Source organism: Miniopterus natalensis, chromosome 10 (genome assembly GCF_054644295.1).
Source record: "Miniopterus natalensis isolate mMinNat1 chromosome 10, mMinNat1.hap1, whole genome shotgun sequence".
Classification (NCBI taxonomy): domain Eukaryota; kingdom Metazoa; phylum Chordata; class Mammalia; order Chiroptera; family Miniopteridae; genus Miniopterus; species Miniopterus natalensis.
This window is the reverse complement of record NC_142090.1, coordinates 68,539,817-68,563,412: the sequence shown is the minus strand read 5'-3', so window position 1 is coordinate 68,563,412 and position 23,596 is coordinate 68,539,817. Positions and strand designations below refer to the sequence as shown.

General features: G+C 35.6%; 1 protein-coding gene across 2 annotated transcripts in view; it reads left to right on the top strand.

The window, feature by feature from the left end:
* CRPPA (CDP-L-ribitol pyrophosphorylase A) overlaps nt 1-23,596 on the top strand; it is a 168,384-nt gene that overhangs the window by 55,332 nt on the left and 89,456 nt on the right. For both annotated transcript variants that reach the window (XM_087821190.1, XM_087821189.1), the window contains one exon: nt 8,333-8,430. In XM_087821190.1, the coding sequence (XP_087677316.1) occupies nt 8,333-8,430 (98 nt within the window). The remainder of the gene's footprint in view (nt 1-8,332; nt 8,431-23,596) is intronic.

Below are 23,596 nucleotides of genomic sequence, written 5' to 3'. Positions count from 1 at the left end.
CATTCTGCCTCACCTTACCAACTCTACCTGTTTCCAACAGATGCATATGGGGATCTAGTGAATCTATCCAGATATCATGTATCTTTTTTATTTTTTAAATAGAGATGATATAATATTTGATTATGTATTTTTGTCAAGGTGTAAAACCAGAACTTGGATCACATGGCACATACTTTATATATGTTATTTCATTTATTCTTTGTAATAGCACCATACCCTAGATATTATTGCTCCGTTTTGCATGTGGGAGCACTGAGACACGGCTTAGGTACTTCCCTCTGGGTCACACAATAAGAGGGAGAGCCACAGTTGAAACCCAGGTCTTCCTTTTTCTTAAGGCTGACTTCACTCTGGGATGTGGCCACTCTGCACCTCTGAGTCGTGGAGCTACTCATGCTGACCACTAAAGTGGACACTGGATTCAGTATCTCTTTTTGTAAGCAAATGGCTTATAAAGTTCAGCCTGCCTCACTTTGATTCTGTTGGGTTAAAACTGTATCTTCAGCTACCTCGATGAAGAATCATCACACGATCGAGACAGGATGTTTTGTGCCAGTGCTGTGCTAATCACACACAGTCTTCCAGAGAGTGTGGGCAAAACATGTAACATTGAAACGGCAGATTTCTAGAAGTGAACAGAAAAAGAGGAAAGGTTAAAATTCAAAATCCAAATAATACTTTTAAAATGACTGGTTGGGTACTGTTTAGTTTTTTCTTTTTGTGCTAATTCTGCCAGTTTAGTTGTTTGTTATCTAGCCATAACAAAGTTTTTCTCTTCTGGGATGAACTTTTTTTTCGTGTTGTGATGTGAGTGCTTAGTATTCTGTAAGTTGTTCTTTCAGAGCTGCTTTTTTTTACTTGAATACCGATTATTGCTAGTTAAAAAATTATATTTTGATGTAACTATTTTCTTGTTTAGTTTTTTCAGATTACAAAACATTTCTTTGATAAGTGTCATGTCTTGCAGGAGCAATTTGTACTCCCAAGTTTACTTGTCACTGGAACAGCATGTGTACTTTGGTCCATCTTAATTTATGTGCAAGTCTGTATCTTTAGTTTAGTGTGGGAATGTCGGATAAGCTTTTGACTAAGATTCCCAAATTGTGGTTTATATATAGCAAGTCTCAAAATCCTACTTTTTTAATGTTGTTAGATAAGTTTTATTTTTAAGTTTATTTTAGCATCAATATATTTAGCTGGATTTTTATTTGTAGTAAACTATTCAATAATAGGAAACATATATAAAGTAGTACTCGTATATTTGTCCTTCACACAGTCATCTGCATTGAAAAATGTACAGTTAATCACAAATTCACTGTTATGTAACTAAACATTCTTAATATATATATATATTTTTTGAGGTAGAGAAATGGATTTGGTCATTTTTCTTTAATGTTTATCCTTTTAGGCCTCTCCTATGAGTGAAATTTAAAATATAAACTTTTCTAGGGAGTAGTGTGATTAATTGGCACAAGACAATGGGCTGATTGATAAGTGTGTAAACAACCACTTAACGAAGTATTGTACTTTTGTGACACAAGCTGGGTGAGCCCTCCCAAGCCTGCTCTGTATGTGCAAACCTACAGAAACTATTAAAATGATAACAGATGCCAGCAGTAGCATACTTTGCCTAGACTTAAATATGCCATACAAACAGTCCCAACTGCATTTGATTTAGTATGCTGACCATATTCTGGCAAAAGGATCAATATTTTAAAATCTTCTAAGAAGAAAATCCCTAGGGAACTTCTGAATAAATGATTATATTTCTTTCCTACCATCATTCCTCTTGAAATCTTTTAATATATTTAATTTGGTGGCTTACGAGTGTTTTTAAACTCACTATATTTTATTCGTTCCTGGTTAGGATTGTACAAACCTAAGTAAACTTATGATATAAAAAAGCCTTATCGTGCCTCTTTTCATCTGGTGGTTTATATAAAAATGGAAAAACAAAAATAGTTAAAATTCAAAATTATTTTTAACTGGTTTTCTTTACTAGTAGTTAAAAATGGTTAATATTAATGTTCATGTAAAAACTCATGTCTTTTCCCAGTCATTATGTAATGTTTTTTTATTTGTTAAACACTTTCTTATAAAGGAAATTAATTGAATTTGATTTCTCAGACATATAAATCTGTTGGTTCAGAAAGTTAGATATTCCGAAAATACATTTTTATTGTCAGCATCGATGATACAGGTGATTTCTTTTAATGTTAAGTATTTATGAAGTTAAGCTATAAATCCCGAAAATTCTGCCTTTTTGTATTTCATGCAGTTAAAAAACTTATTCCAATGGGAAAGCAATTGAATCCTGTTGTGCTTATACACTGAAAGTAGCTGAATGTACTTTTCAGTTGGCTCTGTCTGAAAGGAATAAAATCCCATGAGATTAAGGTCAATTCAGTGTTAGAGGAACTAAGAAGACTCATTGTGTTCAGTGAATATTTTATACACACGAAGAAACTAATGCCTTAATCTTATAGGGCTTCATTAATATTTTCATGTAAAATCATGGCATTTAAGTAAAAAATACTTTTGACTTTTTTCAGTCACATTGGAAACACGGAAACTTGCAGTCTGGTTTTCTCCATCTGTAACTGGCCAGCGTGCTGCATCTGTGGCGTGTCCTCAGCTTTTCCTTGTTAGATACCCGGCGATGGTGCCACTTACGTGATTAACGATGCCTTTTCAGCAATGCAAAGTGACAGCCACGGTTTACATGGAAACTGCAATTTTTGATGTCTGGTTTTTGACTATGATACTTCATTTTCCAAATTTTCACATTAATACCATAACTCCTTTGTACGTAATACAGTTTTTGTTCCTCACTCTCTTGAAAATAATTGTATTAGGACTGTATCTTACGCGAATCTGTAAGAACACTTGCGTCAAGCTTTAATTACCAAGAACAGGAAGACTGCAATGTGATTTAATAGCAGTTTGGTTTTCTTGGAATCTTATTGTAAAAAAAATTTTTTTTTAATTGGAAAGTTAAATGTTTGGGTCAAGATTAGAGAAAGTAGAAGTTTACTTTTTTGTTTAACTTTATAATTTTTAAAAATTTGTCATCATTAGGATGCTAATTCAAACACAGTCAAGTAAATCTGTCATGTTCAAAAACTTCTAAGGTCACAGTGAGATACTAAGCAATTAGCTAAATAAGACTTGATAATAGTCAAAAGCGAGCCAGTTATATTTTACTCTGAGGTAGGTAGGAAAAACCGCAACAAAAACAGCAAACATGACATTTATGCTCAAAGCAATAATACATTTTGTAAATCTACTGATGATTCCCTAGCATTTCCTTCAAATTTATTTCTCTTTTAACTGAGAAACCGTATATTCTTTGAAAAGGAAAAAAAAAAAAGTACTGCATCTTTACTTGGAAACCAGTAATATGTGTAAAAAGACATGCAGGAAACAAGATGTCACATGTATGTTCCTTACTTCTAAGGTAGGAAACTTCATCCTGTATTTAGTGACTCATTTAAACATGTGGTTAAGATCTGATATAAAACATCTTTTTAAAAAACCTGACTACGTACCAGTGCCCTCCAGTTGAAACATGTCAACAGTGGAGCTCACTTCTCAGAAGACCACTTTAACCTTTTCATGTGGGATGTATGGTTTTGTTGTGAGTCTCTGTTTACCGTCCCTGTTGTCCACTTGTCCTGCAGTCATGGCTTGTTGGCTGCCTTTGTTTATTAACTCCTTGCTGTCCCCCTTCCTGGTCTAATAGCTTCCTCTATCAAGGTGTTCAGAGGAACCTTAGGCATCTTTCTACAGGTGAGACTGTGTCAGGGACTTCAAGGTTCAACAGTGGTGATTCTGTTTAATAATACAACTTCAAAACTTTTCATGTGAGACAGATAACTGCCCTTACTTTGAAGGGATTAAGGCTTGAAACATCTTTTGGAAAGGATTGTGGTTGGATTTGATATAGTTGTTTTTATTTGGCTAAGAACACTAAAATTTTGGCTCCCAAGGTCTGTATAGTGGATAACAAGGCCTTGTGGACATCATGGTGTTAAATGTTTCTAAGAAAACTGAAGGCTGACTTCTGGATTTTTTTCTCACTTGCTTGTGGAACTAGCAATATTTAATAAGTTTATTTCTTCTCCATGCTATTTGAAAATTTCTTGTAAAACACAAACACCACCCTGGGTGCTCATGAGTCTCTACTGATCATTAATTAATGGAGGCAAATGTCTAGATATTTTTTCTCCTTGTTAATTTGTCAGTGCGCCTGCCATATGGTAAAGAGGAAGCTGTGCATATCAGAAATTATACATATTACTATTTTGTGAGGCAAAATGAAAAGACTCCAAATTGCATCTATTTTTTAACCCTTGAACAAAAACAGTATACTTTATGTATACCAAGAGGAACTATTAAAAAATGAGTATGTTATAAATTAAATTTTGGTCTCATTCATAAATTATTAGATTTATGAAGGCCTTTTAGTTAAAATAACATTGGAATTGAACACTTATGAGAACATATTACGGATTGCTGAAGAGGGCTGCATTAGAGAAATGGAACATACAGGAGAGGCTGTGGTAGAAGAGGGTATTACCCAAATAGACAGGATATAATCCAATATCACTTGGCACACCAGCCACCAGGCAAACCTAAACTCACATGGCAAAGGACGATCAATAGATACCCATGCTGGGATGACAGAGATGTTGGAATTATCTGACAAATACTTTAAAGCACTGATTATAAAATTGCTACAATAAATAAGGGGGAATGCTTTTTTAAAAATTAAAATTTTTTTCCAATTACAATTTGCATTCAATATTATTTAGTATTAGTTTCAGGTGTACAGCATGGTAGTTAGACAGCCATGGGAACACTTTTGAAATGAAAGATGGAAAGTCTCAGCAAAGGCATAGAAAACATAAAGAGCCAAGTGGAAGTTTAGAACTGAAAAAAATGTAGTAACCAAAATAAAAAACAAAATGTTGATGACAGAGCAAGTGTCAGTGAAGTTAAGTAGATCAGAATTTTTCAGTCAGAGTGACAGAATGAAAAGAGATTGGGGGCAAAATGAATAGTGCTCAGCATATGTGGGAAAATAATAGTTCGTCTCCATCCGGGAAAGAGAGAAGAAAGTGCAGTATAGAAAAAATATATTTGAAGAAATACTAGATTAAAAATTCCCCAAATTTGGTTGAAGACAATCTACAGACTGAAGAAGCTCAGGTAACTCCAACACGATAATCCCAAAGAAATCCACACCAGACAGTTCATAATCAAACTGCTGGAAAGTAAACACAAAATAAAAGTCTTGAAAGTCGTTGGAAATGATGGATTGTCTGTAGGGGAACAAGAATTTAAATAACTGTAGATTTCTCATCAGAAACCATGAAGATAAAAGAAAGTAGAGAACACATTCACATAACTTTTATTACAGTATTTTGTTATAGTTTTATTTTATTATTGTTGCTGTTAATCACTTACTGTGCCTAATTTATAAATGAAACTGTGTCATAGGTGTGTCTGTATAGGAAGGAACAGTATATAGAGGGTTTGGTATATCTGTGGTGTAAGGCATCCACTGGAGGTCTTGGGACATATACCCAGCAGATAAGGGGTGAATGACTGCATTGGCAATTGTTCACTATACCTTGACCATTTAAAAGTTCTCACACATGGGGATAAGGTATTAACTGAAAAATGTGAACTTATTAATTAATCCTTATAGCTTTTAATACTAACCTGTAGACTTCAAGTCTTGTTCCAGCTTGAATTTTCTCTCTGTTAAGTCACACTGAGCTATGTGACACTCAGATGCTGTATATAAATGACTTATTCAGTTTAAATCAGAAAGTGCATGTTAAAAATACTTTTTTCAGGGGGGGAATGTATCCTAAGGGTTCAGTTATCAAAATATTTTATAATGTGCCACAAGTGTTCTTTTAGGAAGATTTTTAAAAGCTAGAAGGCAGTGTGAAAACTAAAACTCGGGTTAATATTAGTCATCAAGTTGACAGGTCAGGTATGATTTAATGTTAATTCCAATATTTTTCTAATTTATCTTTAAGTCTTTTCAGGGGAGAGAACAAAGACTAGATTCTTGTGTTAGAGGTTTTTATGATTCTGGGAAGTAACATAATTTTATAGTTCTCACCAGGGCTTTTGTTTTAATTTCTAAAAATTTCTAAGACGTGCTATATTAATAGAACCGCAGACTAAGAATTCTAAAGGCTTCTATTTTTGTTTTGATTTCATCATTAACCTCAAGGAAGATGTTAAAGACTTTGCTTTGAGAAACAATGAGGATTAATCATATTATGTTTGGAAAGAGTTGTGTGCTTCATGAAAAAAGAAATTTAAATACTATATATATTTTTTCTCTCTGTGTGAGTTGGGAAATTCTAGAAAAACTATGGAGTTGAAGAGGTTCAGTGTGTTTGAACTCTGCTCCTGTAGCTACTTTCTTTTTCATCTTGGCCTTCCAGATGTATGGTCAAGTATAGTCATCACTGTTGTCTTTTTTTTTTTTTTTTTAATGTATCTTTACTGATTTCAGGGAGAGGGGGAGAGAGAGAGAGAGAGAAAAACATCAACGATGAGTCATTGACCGGCTGCCTCCTGCACGCCCCCTACTGGGGATCGAGCCCACAACCCGGGCATGTGCCCTGACCGGGAATCGAACCTCGATCTCCTGGATCCTAGGTCAATGCTCAACCTCTGGGCCACGCCAGCCTGGCACTGTTGTCTTCTTTTTGATGAAAATCTTGGTACAGTAACATTCCCAGTTAAGACTGTCAGTATGTGTTTGTAGAATTAATAGAAATCACATAGGATGCTTCAACCTAGTTTTAATAGATAAACTCAGATACGAACGTCCTAAGTAGAAGGTATTCATTTTAGTTTTAAAGGAATTCAGGATGGAAACATAGGTTATTTATTACTCAAGACGTATATTCCAATATTACACGTAACTACCGCATATTTGGTAAAACTGATATTTGAAAAGAAGCCTTAGTGGGATAAAGTTTATAGAGATTATTTACCAACTCTGAAATAGTAAGACCACAAGGGACAGTTTGAAGTTAGAGATGGGTTATGTTTTAAGTAGACAAAATGAATCTTATTTTGTATACTTATTGAGTGTATATGACCGTAACAACAAAAACAGTTCTGTGATTTATTGGGATTTACTTGCATCAGGCACTCTACGTAACTTTATACATACTAACTGATTTGATTATCACTAAAATCCCATAATGTAGGGTCTTTTACGATTCCCATATAATAAAAAATTAATCATTATAATTGTGTGTGTGTGTGTGAGAGAGAGAAAGAGGCATTTGAAAATCTGTCTGAAATTTTGTCGTGACAAAGTCCAAATTTCTCTCAACATTTACTGTAATATTCTTGATGGATGGGAAGTAGTTAGTAATAAAAGCGTTATTAACTGGTGATATTATTATTTTAAATGGTCTGTGCTCCCCAGCTTTGCTTGGAAGACTCATTAACTATTGCCAGATCAATGGTTTTTTTAAGGCATGTTTTATAGAGTTGCCCATGTAAGAAGCAGCTGGGTCACATGTTAAACTAACTTTGATTTGGGGTTCCTATTTAAAATTCCACTTTTCCTCTTCAGCCATGACATAATACCATGCAGTGTCTCCTTGACTGGCAGCAATTTAGCTGTTTCTTAGTATTTCAGATCTGTCTACTGTACAGGAGGACTGCATGTCTTTTGGGGGAGTGATCCAAGGTTTATAAAAGTGAACATCACTATGTCATATGGCTTATGTTTTTAAATCAGATCATGACAAAGAAGACTTTCAAATTTGAAGAAAATCCATTTGGCATTTTTACTTGTGGTAATAGTTCAGCAGGTAGGAACTTAATTGTATTAAATCGAATTTAGAGGAAAGCCAAGGAAAATGCTGTACTTAACCAGAACACTAGGTGGCACAGTGAGCTGCGCACAGGAGATACAACCTAAACAGAGGATTTGCTTGGGAGATGGGGGATGTTATCATAATCTCTAAGGCTCCTTAGAAATGTGGAAACATGGAATCAGTGAACCAAGTGGCTATCACCTCCAGTTACTCCTTTTCAAATGTACACATGTCCTGGTTAGCTACCCACAAAGTGTAAAATAGATAGATTTATTGACTTGGGAGTTAAACGAGTCAAGGACATCTCAGTGTGTAGTCTAAGTCACTTCACTTGGCCCAAAGCTAAAACCTTCCTCTTTGTGTTCAATAGCTATGAACAGCAGCTAAACATAGATTTCAGTTTACTAGGGCTTTGTTCCATTTTAACGTTGAAACTTATTTCTTCTTTAAATTTTGTGCCTCAGAAAGAATTTCACAACAGATTTGCATAGTTATGGACACCAAAGAAGATAAAGACCATGTAGGTCATCATCTTGAAGACATGCTAAAAAATGAATTAAATGTAAGTATTCAAATATCGAGTTTAATTATATTAAAGAGGTGAACGTATGTTTCTTGTTTTCCCCTATTTTTGAACTGATCAACTTCCTAGTTAAACTCATATCTGATATTAGAACTAAGGAAATGAAAGAAGTAGTAATAAGTGTGAGGAGGGCTATAGGAATTATTTGGAACTTTACCAATATGGACTTCCAGTGTATTATGACCACATTGTGTTTGAAATGTTTTGTTTGCCAAACTGATTTTATTAAATTTTAATTTCCCTCTTTTCATTAAAAAGTATCACCACCATTCAGAGCTTATGATGAACATGTGATGACTTTTTAGCAATATACAGGATAAAACTGCAGTTAAAAGTAGAAGGAAAAAGTTCACTTTAGTCAGCTAATTTTATCATGATGGCACAGTTGGAAAGAGAAGGGGCTCTCTTATCAGACAGCTCAGATGTCAAATTTATTGCCTAATTTCTTTATCTTAAGTTGAACATGTTAATAACATCTACATGGTACATTTGTTGGGAGCATTGAATAAAATAAATATGTGTAAAGTGCTTAGAAATGCCTCTGGCTTGTAGTGAGTTTTCAATGAATATGAACTATACTAATTAAACTTTAGAGGATGAGTTGAGAAGAGGTGTGACAATATGAAGTAGCAGATACTACTAGTTCCCAAACTTCAATCCTGTACCAGATACATGAACTGTTAGAAATTTAGATTCCTGGAATATGTAAAAATTTAATGATCCATAGTCTGAAATGAGTTCTGGAATCTAAGATTTTAATGAGCTCCCTCAGGTGGTTTTTTGGCAACAGTGCCAGATTCTACCAGTAGCATTTAGAGCAACAGCCCAAAGCTGAGAAGAAAATAGCCATCTTAGCTATCTCTTAGGCATACAGGTTATACTGCAATCTCCTGTATTGCTTTTGTCTAGTGACTTTCTGGGCATTTCTCCTCTATCCTTGGTAATTTTAGCACCTATTTTCTGCTTTCTATCTCAAGTCTACCTGTTAAGAATCTAAGTTCTGGGTCCCAATTTCCCTGCTGTACCTTGCAGAATATTTAACTGAAGGTAACTGGCCACCGCCTGACCCACTGAAGCACCCTTTTGTCTCAAAAAATGGTCTTTTACTCTTGAATAATCTCATTTATTCTTTATCCAGTCAATGCAAAAACCAGTAAGATGGTGCCCTGAAAGAATATTATTGGGACTCTGGCTATTGACCAACCCTAAATTTAGAGAGATGGGTTTTGGTTTTGGTTTTTAAGATATTATATTGGTTTTTAGAGCGAGGAAGGGAGAAACATTGATGTGAGAGTGAGACATTGATCAGCTGCCTCCTGCATGCCCCCTACCTGGGACAGAGGTCACAACCCGGGTATGTGCCTTGACCGGGAATTGAACCAGCAACCTTTTGGTGCGCGGGTATCTGCCCAACCATATGAGCCACACTGGCCAGGGTTAAAGAGCTGGGTTTTTATATAACTGTTGAGCACCTAGCTGGTGGATTGTGTGACTGATTCCTTGATTGGCCTTTCTAGTATTAGACCCTGCCAGAAGCCCTTTGGTTCGAATTATTATAATTTTTGTTGCTGCCTCACCTGGATATGTTTAGTGACAAAATGATATGGGACTTAGGGATACACACTGTACCGTGCTGGCCTTCTGTGATGTGTTCATCACTCTGGCCTCTCAGGTCCTTATCGTTCTCACTTCCAGTGACCTTTATTTTCAGGGCACTTTATCTGCCTACCCATTGGGTCCAGTCTGGACATTGCCATCATCTTACTGTATGGAAAAAGAAATACTAAGGCTATTTCTCAGCTTCTGACCATCATATTTTGTCATTTCATATCTTTTACCAAATTACTCCTACTGCACATATTTCAAATTTATAGGAAACTCCAGGTTCCCTATCTTTTCCTACTGCACATATTTCAAATTTATAGGAAACTCCAGGTTCCCTATCTTTTTCTTTCTTTCAGCAACCTTTTGTTTCGTACCGTCCTTTACCTAGCTTAGAGCCCATGTTCCATTACTTCCGTGGACCATGGATCTCTTACCGAGATCTTCAATTCCCTTGTCCTTCCAATGCACCCCCTTGGTAAGATCCCATCCATGTATCAGTCAAACTTCTCAGTTCTCCACGTTTTTGCTTAATACTGTTGGTGAGAATTATGCAACAGTGCAGATTGTTGCTGTTTAAAACCACTGCTCTCCATTCTTTAGTGGGCACTGACTGTTTTAAAGCTGCCGTGATTCCACAGTCAGCTCCCCACTCTCCTCAGTGAATGTTTTCAACCTCCTCGAATGCTAACCCAGAGTTTGTGAACCTCTCACTGCTGGCATCTGGGTGAGCTGATTCTCTGTTGTGAGGCCCTGCCCTGTGCTTTGTATACTGGTTAGCAGTGTTACTGGCCTCTACTTCAGAGATGCCAGTATCACCCCCAGCCCCTAGACGTAGCAACACAAAGTGTTTCCAGATGCTGCTGAATGTTGCCTGGAAAGGGGCAAAATAACCCTTTAGCTGAGAACCAGGGATGTAACCCTGCCATCTGTACCTCCACTCTTAGGTATGGTCTTGCCTCCGACTTCAGAACAGAGTTTTACTCTCTTACGTGGGGACATCCCTGTCTTCCTGGCACCAAATCTCCAATGAATCTTGCATCGGTAGCCATCCTCTTATTAAGACTCTTTCCTCTCCTGAGCTCTGGTTCCCCTCCTCTACCCTCGCTCTCATCAACATTACGACATATCCCAGCTCCTTCCATGAATTAAAACAAAACAAACGAACAGATCTTTTTCACTTAACCCGAGGTTATCCTGCAGCCAAACTTCTTTAGAATAACTTACCCTTTCATTCTTCAGTCCGCTGTGATCTGACTCCCACCTCAGCCTCCCACAGGAGCTGCCCTCAGTGAGGTCCTCAGCTGCCTCCCTATGCACAACCCACAGGACAGTTAGTCTTTACCTTGATTCGCCACAGGACTCGACTCTCTTGTCTAATATTTTCTTCTAGAAAAAGTCTCATCCTGAGAATTTTGTAACATCTTATTTTTCTGATCCTTCTTTGTGTTTTTGGCTTCCTTTCCTCAGTTTCTTTTATAGGATTCTGTTAATAATTTTTAGATTTCTTTACATAGTTGAGTGGGTCCTCCCCCCCTCCCCCGCTAGAAAACCATGCTATGGCTTCACGTATCCTCTGTTTGCTAGAGACAAAATTATTGGCATTTATTAAGATTTTCTTTCTTCCTCCACCTTGTTGACTACCTTTATGTTAATATTGTTATAAAACAGCATTGTCTTTTATTTATTAACCTTAATATTTTGCTTATTGTCTCATGGTTCTCTGTTCTGGGCAACATTGATATTAGCTACTTTCTTCTTTTTCCTGCCTTCCCTCTTTCAGCATCTAATTTGAGTTGATATTTTAAAACTCCCATTTAATACCTGTAATACAATAGCACTGGCACACAGACGGCACTCCAGGACTATTAGAGTTGTTACTGTAAGAAAACATTCTGATAAGTCCTGTATGGTTTAACAAGTTTTAGGAAATCTAGAAGCCAGGGCAGATTTAGGAGAAATGAATGATATCTCCTTCCGAGGTAAACCAAATTCTCTGATTAACAGGACACACAAAATTTTTCTCTCGCCTTGTAAGGGCAACTTTATCTTCTGGCATTTTTCAGCCCATTTTTCAGTACATTTTATGTACTCTAAAAACTAGATTTTCAAATTCTTCTCCTTTTCTGTATGTATGTTGTGCTTAGTAATTTTAATTTTTAAGCACTTAAATTTCTCTCTTTCTTAATTTCAAGTGTCTAATTTATCTGTAGTTACAGATAACAAATTTGGAATTTTTAAAAATTAGGCTTAACTTGAACTTAGGGATTTTATTTGTATAATAAACAAATCCAAGTTTACAGATGTTCAAAAGAAAGAAATACCACTCTTTCTCAAGTACCTCTTAATTGTAATATGAGCATTTGAGAAGATAGATTGAATTTTTTTTTTTTAACTAGGAGATAATGTAGAAACTTTAAAAATGAATTTTGTGTGTCCTGTTAATCAGAGAATTTGGTTGACCTCAGGAGGAGATATCATTCATTTCTCCTAAATCTGCCCTGGCTTCTAGATTTCCTAAAACTTGTTAAACCATACAGGACTTATCAGAATGTTTTCTCGCAGTAACAACTCTAGTAGTCCTGGAGTGCCGCCTGTGTGCCAGAGACAGTGCCACATGCCTTAATCCTTTAGAATAACATGACTTCCCCCTCATTTTACAAATAGAAATAGGGAATTCTTGTGGTTTAATCACTTGCCTAAGATCACATAACTGATGAATGTCAGAGCTAGTTCACATTCATCATAATTTCAACTACTTAATATTCTTCTAAACAAAGGTGTAAAATAAAGGAAATAAAACAGATTTTTCATTTTGACCTTATACCTAAGTCCAGAAAGCAGTCCCCCTTAGGAAAGAAATGATCTGGTTTTATATAAAATTTTTCTCTCTCCTTGTAAGGGCAACTTTATCTTCTGGCATTTTTCAGCCCATAACTTGCAGACAAACATCAGATGCCTATTGGAACATTTTCACATCCCAGAGCTTTTGTCTCACTTGAAAAGAACACATACAGTGGATGAAGTCACCACTCCTGAAATCCAGGCACCTGTAGGGAAGATCAGTGTGGGCGTGGGGCTGCTCAGGGCACAATGGGAGGATTGTTTCGTTGGCAGGAAAGGAAAGAATGCTTCCCATTGAAGCTAAAAGAAGCGATGGGGTGTACACGTTAGAGGTGAACTGAATATCTAAACTCTAATGGAATGATACACACCAAACACACGGAAGAGGTCGTTAAAAAGTAAAATAAGTGACAAACTGGGCAAAGGACACCCTTCCACCCTTCATACACATGCACACTTAAATTTCACACTCATGCTTAAAGTTCAAGGCTTTAGAATCAGGCTTCTTATATTCGTTCTTTGAAGTCTTAAGGAGTTTGAAGTATTTCACAGAACCTGCCTACTTTGGAGATTGAGGTCTCCCGAGATCCGTCATGAAGAGACTGCTCTCACTTCTTCCTAACTCTCAACAAACGCTGAAGAATACTCTACGCCATATGCTGTGCTGAGAGTAGTAAGGAACTCGGAGGTAGGAAGATGTGATTGGATTTTTTGTTTCATTCCTTAACTGACTAATTTATTTACCAAATAATAAATGTGTATCACGATTTTGTCATTGGATATAGTGAATTGAACTAAGCAAATATGGTTCTCTGCCCTCAATGAACGTACTGTTAAGTTGGGGATGAAACAGTAAAATACAAACACATGTTTAATTACAAATGGTGGTAACTATTCTTAGGAAAAAGTACACTGTGCCTACGTAAAAGAGCCTTGGAAAATGATTTAAGGTGGGGGTGGAGGGTAGTGAGCTAGAATCTCTTGGCAGGTGTGCCATTTAGTTAAGTCTGGAAGGGCAGTCAGGAATTAACTATATAAAGAGAAGTTCAGATGGAACAGTGTGTGAAAGACACATAAAGACCTTCTTTCATGGTGGCTTAAATAAGTCTTCTTTGGTTGGAATGACATGATCAGAACGCAGGTAGAAGGGTGGGAGGCAAGGATAGAGATGCATAGATGCAGCCTTGCAGGCTATCTTAAACTTACTAGGGCTACTGCCACCATAATCAATAACACTACTATGCTTATATTTTGTCCTAAGAGCTTAATGATGTGATAGAAAACTTTAGCTGAAAATGATAACATAATCCAATTCTATAAAAAGATTATGTTGGGTGCTGCTCCTTAAAAGTAAAATTGTATAATATAGATGATGTATTATAGAATTGTACACCTGTATAATTTCATTAACCAATGTCACCCCAATAAATTCAATAAAAAAGAACAAAAAGAGAAGTTCTCATAGAAAAAAAGAAAAATTGTGTAGAAGAAGACATGGAGTATTTAAATGTTTTTGGATATCACATTACCCATAAAAACACATGTTACTTCAACCCAATGTTCCTTCTTATAATAAAATAAATGAGTGCTGATCTATATTTTGTACAAACAGGGACTATAGGGGCTTTTCCTGTATTTTGCTTTTCCACTCCTTCCTGTTTCCTGGACCACATAATTTAATTATTGTTTTGTGTAACCACAAATGACAAGCAGGATATGTCTGAAAATCATTTGTTTTCCTGGGTGTCAGGCATGCTTTGGTTTTGTTGAGGCTGTCTGTGGTACCTAGTTTATTTTTCCTAATGCCCTCAAGGTTGTGTCCAGTGTATGGGTCTCTGCCTTTTCTTATGGACCTAACTGAATTTGGTATATGACATATTTATCAAACAAAGCATCACAAATAGCAAATGAAGAAAGGCAGAAATAAAAGAAACAGAACAAATGAAGCCATTGCAGCATTGTAAGACCCATTCGAAATAGGGTTATTGTGTGCTTATTTTGACACAAATTATAACATAATATTTTAGTTTAGAGATATAAGATTTTTTATTTTTTGAAGCTGAACACTGTAAACAGGGCAATAACAGTGAAATAACACTGTAAGCACTCCCATTGCGCCTCTGACTCTGAACAATTCTGACAAAATTAATTCAGTTAGAGCATGCGGTTTTGGTGTATGTACAAGACTACAGAAATTAGCTGAAGACCATCCAATTAAATCCATTCAGTTTATTTGGGATGTTAGCCAGATTTCCTGATCAGTTTTCCAGAGGTAAAAAGAAGGTTCAAAATTATTGGACCACCTAGTTGCTCGGGATGGTATTAATTATGTTCATGCTGTATTTAATAAAATTAGGAGTGCATAATTCTAATTGGTTGTCATGATTTTAGAATATGATTATTAATAAAGGAGTATGGGTAACTCTCCCTAAATATCACTTCCTCTATTTTTTCTTTATATACCTAACAGAGCTTTACCTTTTATATCTATATCTTGGAGAAACAGTGACATATTGAAATACTACTGGTCCTAAAGGAACCAGATAGTTAATTTGTAAAAATGATATTCTACATCTTTGTCCACTTAGGAATGAGGTCTTTGTTCACAAGTTCTAGACGGATGTTATTCTGGGTTAAAAAACAACTAATAAGCCAAAAGAATAGCTAACATCTAGCTTTGAGCATGTATTTATAAAAATCAGGTCTTCTAATCCAGGAAATTAATTGGTTTTACACACATGGTAAGTATATGTTTTCAAGGAAAATCCATATAAAAAGCTGAAAAAATTGCTTTTTGGCATGGAGATGATAGTTTTTAACCTTCAATAGTTGATTTTGATGAATCTGTATATACTAATTTTCTTACACTATTGAAATTGAGATACACAGTTTTAGAACTTATTGTGATTTTATTTTATTGATTTTTTTTGTATCAAATATAGGAAACAGTATTTTTAAATATTTTATACTTATTAATTAATATTTCCTCTAATAATTGAGCTTGAAGATGTATTTCATTTCAACTATTTGCAGGCAGTATAACTCTACTTTCTAATACCAAAAAGCAGATTACCCTTTTGTTCTGGTGGCTTGAGCTACATAATAGCTCTAGCATTCTTCTTGATTGAATGCTGTCTCTACTTGTACGTTTTATGTTTTACTTAAAGTGTAGTTTAATATTATTCTTTCCATTTTCCTGGTTCTTGGACTTTCTACCCACCAACAGTGGCGTGATTCTGCACACCCTGCTTTTTATTGTCATTTTTATTGTTGTTATGTACCTTTCTTTCCCAGTCTTCTTTTATCACTGATCCCTTGCACAGTGCTGAGTCCTTGCACAGATGGTGGGAGCCAGATAAATAGTTGTGGTTAATGGTGATAGGATGATGAATAAGAAAGCTTCTGGAATACCTCTGCCCCTGGACATCAGCCAGATATGTTTCTGGAGATAAAGAGCCAGCCGCTGGGCATCCATCAATCATGCAAACAGTTGAGTAGCTTAGAACACAAAGTCTACCCATGAAGTTCTAATTGATTTCCCAACCAGAAGAAAACTGCTTTCCCAGAAGGAGGGAAGAGAAGGGGAAATAGCAGCTGTTGCAGAGATTAGGTGAACTGCAGTTAGCAACAGTGGGAAGTTGGTGGCCAGCAGCCTTCTGTCAGGAAGGGAGAGAGAGACAGTGAGGGAGACAGGAGCTCTGCAGGAGTATTACTGTGGGGTGAGGAACTAGGCCCATCACTTCAAGATTTAGTCTTTAGAATCTGTAATAAGATTCTATATCAAGATGTGAATCTACCTTGCTATATTATCTAGAAATGTACTACTCTAAAAATACCCTGAGCCCAGCCTGGCGTGGCTCAGTGGTTGAGCATCGACGTGGGATCCAGGCGATCGGGGTTCGATTCCCGTTCAGGGCACATGCCCAGGTTGCAGGCTCTATCAATGACCCTCTCATCATTGATGTTTCTATCTCTCTCTCCCTCTCCTCTCCTCTCTCTGAAATCAATAAAGATATATTAAATAAATAAATAAATAAAAACATCCTGAGGTATGCACATATTCACACACTTCTGAAATAAGTTGCAGATTATGTTTTTGTTATTTTGACTCAAAACGTATTTTTTTCTTACTGTTTAAAAAATACTTTTGACCTATAGGCTAAATGACATATATTCAATAAGTTAGTAACATGTACTCATAGTGGAATGTTGTGTGAGATAAAAATTTTATTTTACATGTAAGTACAGCAATTGTAGTTTTCACTTGAGAGGAAAATACATTAATGAAAAATAGTTTGCTTACTGTGCAGGGTTTGAAGAATTGTGATGACAGTATTTGGATTGTGTAACTATGGGGGTGGTATTAAATATTCCTTAAAAGTTAATCTAGTGCATGGTATCTTTTTTATTACATGTGGAAGATGTAATAAGCTACTCATACATGTTTATAGGTGACTTCAGTTTTCCTGTTTATTTCCTAGCTAATTTAAAATTGGAGACAGTGTAAAAACTAGGTGAGAGATGGAGTTTATTTTGTCCAGAATCTGTTTTTACCATATACGTCATCTAGCCATTTTGAACCCACTTGTCACATTTGTGGTATAATGTCATTTAAAAATTACACTAACATTTGTCTGGTAAAATGCAATGTTAGTATTTCCCATGTAAAAAGGATCACTTCTATACTAAAGTCTGAAAGTTGATAGACTGTTACTGCTTTTGGTGCCAGTTATTGGTTCATGAATCAGTGCTGAAGACCAAAAACTAGAATTCTCCATCTAACCCTGAATTTTGCAATAGCTGCACTGTTGACATTTGATACAGTCAATTCTTTGCACTGGAGGCTGCCTTGTGCATGAATTGTAAAATATTTCATAGCATCCCTGTCTTCTTTACCTACCAGGCCCCAGTACTACTTCCCAGCCCACTGTGACAACTGAAAGTGTTTCCTGATGTTGCTCGATTTCCCCTAAGGACTAAGTCCCCCACAGTTAAGAACTGCTAATATAACCTGTTTTGTTTCATGCACACTCAATTCTACAGTGGCTTGGGGTAAAACTATAAAAATAATATTTGTAATCTAAAACAAATACGTAGCTAAATGTAATAAACTATAGTCTTTGGTAGACTAGTTAAAATCATCTATAAAAGTGATTGGAAACAATATTTGTTGGCGTGGATTCTAATTAGTAATTTCAAATTAATGACATTTTGACTACAATATAATTTACTTGTATGTACTTTATTAGGTCATAGTTATATGGAAAACAGGCTCCAATCATACTTCTGTATGCATCTGGGCAGTTTCTGTATTACTTAGAAAAAGTTAAAATTTTATAAATGAAAATTAGATTATGCTGTAAGTTTGGCAAGAATTTGTCATACTGATAGATCTAATAAAGATACAGGTAATTTATTTTAAAGGCAATAGCTATGGTAGAGTCACGGTCAAAGTTATCTTCTGACTATTATATGGAGGCGCACTCCTCAGTAATTGTGTCTACTGAAAATGAAAGGACTTTTATAGTAAGGTGAGTTCAAATTATCTAACCTGTTGCTACTTCAAAGTGTGGTCCATGGACCAGTTGTAACAACATAAGCTGGTAGCTTGCTATAAATTCAGATTCTTACATCGCACACCACATCAAATGGAATAAAAATATGTACTTTTAATAAGATTCCCAGAGATTCTTATGAATATTGAAATTGGAGAAACACAGTTGTAAACTTTATTTTCCTCTTCCCAGTATGATATAAGCTCCATGACAACAGAAACTTTGCCTAGTTTATTGCCAAAGTCTCAATGTACAATCGCGTGTCTGGCTCAGAGCTTTCAATAAATATTTATTGGTTGAGTGAATGAAACTCATCCATCAGTAGATGGGAGACTCTACTCTTCGTGACTTTTTTGTAAATTAAGACAGATAAGATTTGTTTATGTCAGCTTGCCAATTCTCAGTTTGCAAATGTTTTATGCATTACTAAGAAACATAAAGAGGTTATATTGTTGCACATACCTTTTTAACATATCATCCTGTCATTTACAGAATTAAAAAAATGGATGATATTTACAAAATATGCCTGCCAAACATGATTTACATGAGCTACCCCAAGTCATTTTTCATTTACTATAATATTGCCCATTAGTTATATGTAGTATAACATTCTGTAGTAAAACTCAATGGAAAAAATAAGAGTGAGCCAATATGCACTTGGCAGCTTTGTTTCTTTGTGTAGACATTATCTACCTTTGGATGCATAATCTGTTTGATAAAATAGGAACCTTGACTTTTTTGTGGTTATGCTCAGATTAGTCAGGAGTAAGGCTTTTGTTTTCCATTCCATAGTCCTATAGTTTTGCATCAGAACAATAATTGGCCTTCAAAGGGAATTTTCTCAGTGAGAGGGGTGAACAAATGATTTTATTAAGGGAGTATTACTGCAGTTATCACTCCTACAACCATGCCCAGCTGCTCAGCACATATTGAATGTAGTGGTTCAGAGCAATTGACAGTTTTCCAGGATCAAATCTGAAAATGTGAATTGGAGGACTTTCTTAGATTCATTTCTCCCTGTCCAGGACCCAGAAATGTGATCTGAGTTCGGGGATTGTGTGTGGCAGCAATTGAGCTTTTTGTACTCCAGTGGCTTTCTCCAAATGAGGTGTTTCTCCTCAGTGGACTTTGGGACCTGGAAAGGTCTTGTGACTTCCATGATGAGGTAGTAGTCACCTGGAGTAAGCTGACACCCACTGTACTTTAGAGGTTAAGTATGTCGAACCTGTCGTCCAGTAGACCTGAGTCTGAGTACTGTTGCATGAGCTCAAACAGTTTATTTAAAGTTTGGTGTCTCAGCATTTTTATCCATAACAAGTTATGGTGCTAAATACTTTAAACATGTAATAATATATGCATAGGTTTGCTATGTGATTTCAGTAAGATAATTGTCAGAATCTGTGCTGAATACATTAAACAGTAAAGCCTCTATAAAAGCAAGGTATAAACTGTGAAGGGATATATAGCTATGTTAATGTGTTCAAGTGTCATTTAGAAGTGCAAATTAAATGAAAGTGAGTAGAATAATAATAGCAAACATTTAATATAGCAACATGTGCAAGAATGGTTATTAGTGCACTGTGTGTATTTAAGCAAAGATGAATGACATGGCAGCATTCACATTAGACCAGACTTTTCAGAATAATGATTATTGGGGCAAAGTCCATGGCCTCAGGAACAGAGACAGCATCTAGTGCATTATGTAGCATTGCAGATGGATCTTCAGGACTGAATGTTAGTCTCCAATCTTTGTGCAGTGTGGGTTTTAAGCTGAATCATTAGGGAAGCACCAGCCCTTTCCCTGGTGTGATAAGGAACTGGGATTCAGCGCTAGAGCGCCATGACAGAACCTCGGTTCTAGAGCTGTTCTGCTTGGGAGAATATCAAGACTTTCTCTGGTATATCCCAGAGCTGGGGTCTGAGTCTTATTGTGGCCACTGGTATGATCGAGCCACTCAGTGTTCATGGTTGGAGATCCATTTAACATGAGAGGATAGGAACCTGGTTCATTTATTACCTCAAAACTCTACCATGATTCATTACCTGAAAGCTGTAGCTGTTTTCTCTGAAGCGTTCCAGGAGGCTAACCTATAGGGATGGATTACTGGAAAAATTAACCCTTAACTCTCACCTATCAATTTAACCAATCTTCTTAACAAGACTGAAGTATTTCTTTTCCTGAGGAATAAAGTGAGCCACGGGCTTTTTACCCACAGTTTCACTGCAGGTTTGTTGCAGAGCTGGATTCAAACCCAGGGAGCTTGGCTCCGGAGGCCATGCTCATAACTACAAAAGGATGCTTTAAAGCAAATTGTAAAAAAATAAAAATAATCGAATAAATGCTGACTTCTGGGTGGACAAAACTTCCATAAAAGTCTAAAAATAACCATGAAGTAAATTTTAATTGGCAAGCCAAAATTTGAAAATAATGAATACTACTTAAAGGAGTATCTCAGGTGAAGATTTCTAAAAATAAAGATGGAGAGACTCTGTCTGTTATGCTCTGGCTGAAGGTCCAGATGCAGCACCCACAGGCCAGAGACAACTCTGATCAAGACAGTGACTGATGAGCTGACAGCCCAGCCTTAGCCTCCAATTGGCAGCAGTCAAAGCTACAGAAGAGTCCCTTCAAAAATCTGGATTTGCAATATAGAAGGACTCTCCCCGCCCCTCCAGCTTTATGGAGGTAAAATTGACAAATAAAAATTTTATATATTTAAGGTATACAACTTGATATTTTGATATACATATATAGTTGTAAATGATCGCCACAGCCAAGCTAATTAACTTATCCATCACCTTATATAGTTACCATTTTCTTTCCTTTTTTTTTTTTATAAGAACACTTAAGCTCTACTTTTTTAGTAAATTTCAAGTATACAATACAGTATTGTTTATTACAGTCACCTCCAGAATGTTTTCATCTTGCATGACTGAAACTGTGTACCCTTAGACCAGCGTCTTCCCCATTCCTCCCACACCCCAGCTCCAGACAACCATAAGACTTTTAATTCTTAGTGCTGTTTACAGAGTGGAATGAAAGCGCCTCTCTCTCCAGTTCCCTTGTTTATAACCACATTAGTGCCGTTGTTTGAACAGGAGGGAGGTGAAAGATTGAGGGATTCAGAATCAGAGATGATCTAGCCAACATATTCTGTCTGTAAAAAGTGAAACACATTTTTGAACCTCTGACTAATGGGACATGAACCAAAGCCTTTTAGCCTTTGCTGAGCCTTAACTCTTCTTGAAGTGGAAAACATTTGTTGACAGCCTATCTTCTTTCCTAAAATTCATGACTCAAATAATATTCTGCATATGTAGATGTTTGCATTTAGTTAATACTAAATCTTTTCTAAATTCTTATTTGTTATGATGTAAGGAACATATTTCATTTTATTTTTTGTATACTTCTCTAATTTTACTGAACACATTGGAAGGTTGTTTCAAATTTTGTTTAAATGTTCTTTGAACCAAAATATTTACAGAACAAGGAGTTCTTCTAGCCAGCAGATTGTTCCATTTGTTGTGTTTGAGTGTGGAAACATTAGGAATGACAGCATAAGATGATGCCGTAGAGCTTTTTCATAAACAACCTAATAGCATTGTCTAATGCGGTCTTTGTTTATTAAAGGTGTCAAAGACTCCTTTGCTATATTTAGGTAAAATCTAAATTTCTTTACTCAAGCATGGAAAATACTGTTTGTTTCTGTTTGGGAGGAAAGCAGTATGACCAAATAAAAGAATTACACTTAACTGGAAACAATTATTAAAAGAGTCTCAATTTCAGGAAGGGAAAAAAATTAGAATTTTGTGTTTTGTGGTTTTTTAAAGGGGGTACTGAAACGCTAATATTTAATACCTTTTCTAAAAATATTTTATGTATGTGCATTTCTATCTTAGTCTGTGGGCATTAGTTGATAAATGACTTTATATTTTAATTGGAGTTTTTAATTTATGACATAATATTAGAGCAAATACATTTTAATAATAATAACTAACACTGTGGCTGGGCACTGTGCTTTCCATATCTATTTTATTTTCTAAGAGCTTATATTTTGTTTATTAACTGTTAATAATTGAGTTTAAATAATATACATCTATAATAGCTTTAATAAGGAAGTAAGTATGTATTGAAGTCAATATGAGATGGCCATCACAGGCAAAAATGAGCCCAGTGTTTCTGACAATAGAAGAAAATGGCCTTAGACTTTAAGAATATTTGTGGTGAAGAGTGAAGTTGGATGGTGAAGATTTGAATAGAATATATGTAGATCTGGAGTACTTTAATGACAAATTCACAATTTTAGATTTAATCTAATAGGTTTTACACACACATTCATGCAATATATATGTATCTATATATTAAATTACACATTCTTAATAGAAAAGTTAAGAGTTACAGAGTTTTTGCTTTACTAAGGAACATGCACTGTACTTTTAGAATTATAAATTGTAAAACATTTTACATGTAATGCCAGTATTAACTGCTGTAATGCAACTTCCTGTGGAATTATTATAGCAGAGATAACATTATAGCAGATCCCTTGTTTAGTAATTAAGTTTTTTATATTGTAATAGAAAAAATAGAAATTAATTAGAATATTGAAATGTGGAATAAAAATTTTATTAGCTAAGTGTTTGTAATATATGTACCATTCCTTCTAAATCTGACTACCACTAGTAATAATCTCTTTGTATCTTGTTTTATCTTATCATCATCATTGCCCTAGTTCAACTATATTCTCTGTCACATAGTATTATGATAATTTCTTATTGTTTTCCCTGCTTCCGGTCACTTCAGGTTTTGTTAAACCTATTCTTTGTGACCATGCTAATTTAACATGCTTCCAGAATCCTCCGACAATCCTCATCTAACCAACCTTTCAATTTTATTCCAACATTCTCTGCAATACACTCTTTGTTTAAGAAAAACCTGGGCTACTTGCCTGTGCCTTTTCTATGTTTTTTTTTTCTTATCTGAAATAATATCCCAATATCCTTATTTGCTAAAATAATAATCATTATTTATGGATTAGTTCAAATGCTTTTCTCTTGGTAGCCTCATAAACCTCAGCCTGAATTATTTTGTTTTTACATATGGTTGGTCCTTGGCTCTATGTGCCTACAGCAATTTTGTGCTCATT